At 35.8% G+C, this 2,500-nt stretch overlaps 1 protein-coding gene across 1 annotated transcript in view; it reads right to left on the bottom strand.

Moving 5' to 3' along the window:
• Positions 1-2,500, bottom strand: part of LOC125043822 (growth hormone-inducible transmembrane protein-like) — a 9,326-nt gene that overhangs the window by 4,398 nt on the left and 2,428 nt on the right. The window contains exons 2-3 of the mRNA XM_047640144.1: positions 2,408-2,500; positions 838-949 (exon numbers count right to left, since the gene is read on the bottom strand). The exon at positions 2,408-2,500 is cut by the window's right edge and continues 120 nt beyond it. Of these exons, the coding sequence (XP_047496100.1) occupies positions 838-949; positions 2,408-2,500 (205 nt within the window). The remainder of the gene's footprint in view (positions 1-837; positions 950-2,407) is intronic.

The following is a 2,500-nucleotide window of genomic DNA, read 5'->3' as shown; positions in this document are numbered from 1 at the left end:
TCCTTCCCGACGGGTCACACCGTGAGGCATCAAAGCAAACCGCTCGATCTGTGGCATGCAGCTGTACACCGTGGTGGCGCACAAAAGCGCTACGAGCCGGTGATTCAGCTTGATGTACCAAACTCCCATACTCAAAGTCAGAACATTGCTATTGATCTCCAGAGCGTATTTTTTTTTCTTCACCCGTCATCAAGGGGTTAAATCTCTCTGCTGTCCGATTACTTATCCTCATAACCCTGTACCACCTCAACCAATGCCCCCAGCGCCCAACACTCACCAATGTTTTTGAAAGAAGGCACACGGATAGAAAATGACACATTCTGTGCATTTTTTTTTTTTCTCTCTAAACCATATTACAATCTTTCATTTAAAAAAAACTGTCAAACAAAATGAGACTGGCCTGTTTTATTGGACAGTTTCTTTCTTTTTAATTATCATGAAAAGTAGGTTCTGATCTCTCTTTTACTTTTTTCTTTAAGTTTTTATGAAGAAAAATCTCAAAAACTAAGAGGAAATTATAAAATCATGTAATGAGTTTGAATGAGATTTTTTTACAGACTAAAACTAAAAGATGTTTCCCTATGCCTCCCTAAATTCATCCCCCCCCCCTTTTTTTTCAAATAGGGGTGATGGGGTGGAATGTGTAACCATCAAAACATCTGAATATATCAAAAGAAGTGGTGTCCATTATTCTTATCTAAGCTACTTTAATTTTCTTAGCTTCAGCCATTATTTTTCTTAATGTTTATGTGTAAAACTCTGTACGCCTATTTGGGCAATCTCTGAATTCACACCCTCAGGGAGATATCACAGAAAGGTCTCTAAATAAGTACTTACACAACGCGGTCAATGGCCCCTGGTTCGTTTGACATTCCCAGGCCGTAGTAACACAAAGCTCCCATTCCGAGCACAGCACCGCCAGCTACAGCTATCTGTCCAACTTCCATGGCTGTTTGGAGAATATATATTTTAGTAAATGACCTTAGGAATAAATAAGGCAAAACCAAAAATATGAAACTAAGCAATGCTGGATAATATCTGTTTTTCAGCTCCTTCCCTATTTTCTTGCAATCTAGAAAGAAAAAATAATGCTGAAGTAGCACAAATTATCCCTCAAATATTTATGAGAATACAGAAAAGGCATTAAAACAGGACGATACTTTCTTTCAGAGTTTCCAAATGGATTTTAGTGTTCTACTGATCTCAAATGTTTACTCAATCCAAAATGAAATGTCATTTTGCAGAAAAACTATAAGAAAACTGAAAACAAAGACAACATATTCTTCACAATTTTTTTTCTAGATATACATCTTTTTGTTATTGTTGTTCTTAAAATGTTAGGTTGGCTGGAGCATGCATAAGGAAAATTATAGTATATGAAAGAATTAAATACTTTTGGGAAGGTAACCACAGGCACTTTGAAAAATTTGGTATAAAAAAATAACAATATGAATATATACACTATACTATAACGAAAAATGAGGAAACTTGTAGGACAATCATTTCTATGACGAGTTATCGACTCTATTGACACCCCCCCCCCCCCCCCAGCATGATGGTCCACTCTAAGGTAATGGCCAGTGCCAAGATGTATCTTTGCAATACAGAATTTTGTGAACATCTGTCATGCAACAAATTCAAGTTTTGGAAACCTTGATAATATTACAGAACCACATTTTTTTTCTCATTTATTTAGCCATAATTTTTCTTCTCCGTCTTTGTTTGTTTGTTTTTCCACTTATTCTTTATATTTTTTCGTTCTCTTTCTCTTTCCCTTTCTCTCTCACATTCATTCATGCTCTCAATCTTTATCCTTTCATTTTTTCTTTCCCTCATTCACTTATTCATATATTCACTTTCTTTACCTTTTTCTATATCTAGTCAAACTAAAGGTTCCATTTTGCTTCACTGTCAATGGATGAATAATCTAAAATTCCTGGTCCAAACTGGAAAAATTCCACAATCAGCCTGCTTACCCTCTTCTTTTACATATCTATTGTCATTTGTAAAATTTAGTCACCCAAAAAGTTCAACAGAACCGAGGATATAACTTTAAGTCGATTTCACATCCAATCTAACAGCATCAGTTGTTTGCCTGCTGTGAAATTATCAAGGTTTCTTTTATGTTTTCTGCAGGTCAAAATTTATTCTTGTCGGTTAACCAGTTAAAAAAAAATTTTAAATGTCCTACTTCTTAGAGAAAACACATCCATAAGCACAGACATGTGTGAAAAAAAAAGAAATATATGTTTGTGATCAATTCAAATTAGACCCCTCATAAGATGATAAAACTTAAAACATTATAAATATATTGTTTACCATTTCATTGAGGCTGCCCTCTATCCTAGGTCACACACATTGAAAATTTCTGAAACCAACCTTGGTAACTAATGCACAATCCACTTACGTCCAATTTTGCCCTTAACAGCAGACTCTGTGACCTGTGCGGACTGCATCTGGACCTTGGACCGTCGCGTGAAGCCTCTGCCGGCCTCTCTGT

The sequence above is a fragment of the Penaeus chinensis genome, chromosome 34 (genome assembly GCF_019202785.1).
Source record: "Penaeus chinensis breed Huanghai No. 1 chromosome 34, ASM1920278v2, whole genome shotgun sequence".
Classification (NCBI taxonomy): Eukaryota; Metazoa; Arthropoda; class Malacostraca; order Decapoda; family Penaeidae; genus Penaeus; species Penaeus chinensis.
Note: the sequence above shows the minus strand (reverse complement) of the source record. Positions and strands in the feature narration are given on the sequence as shown.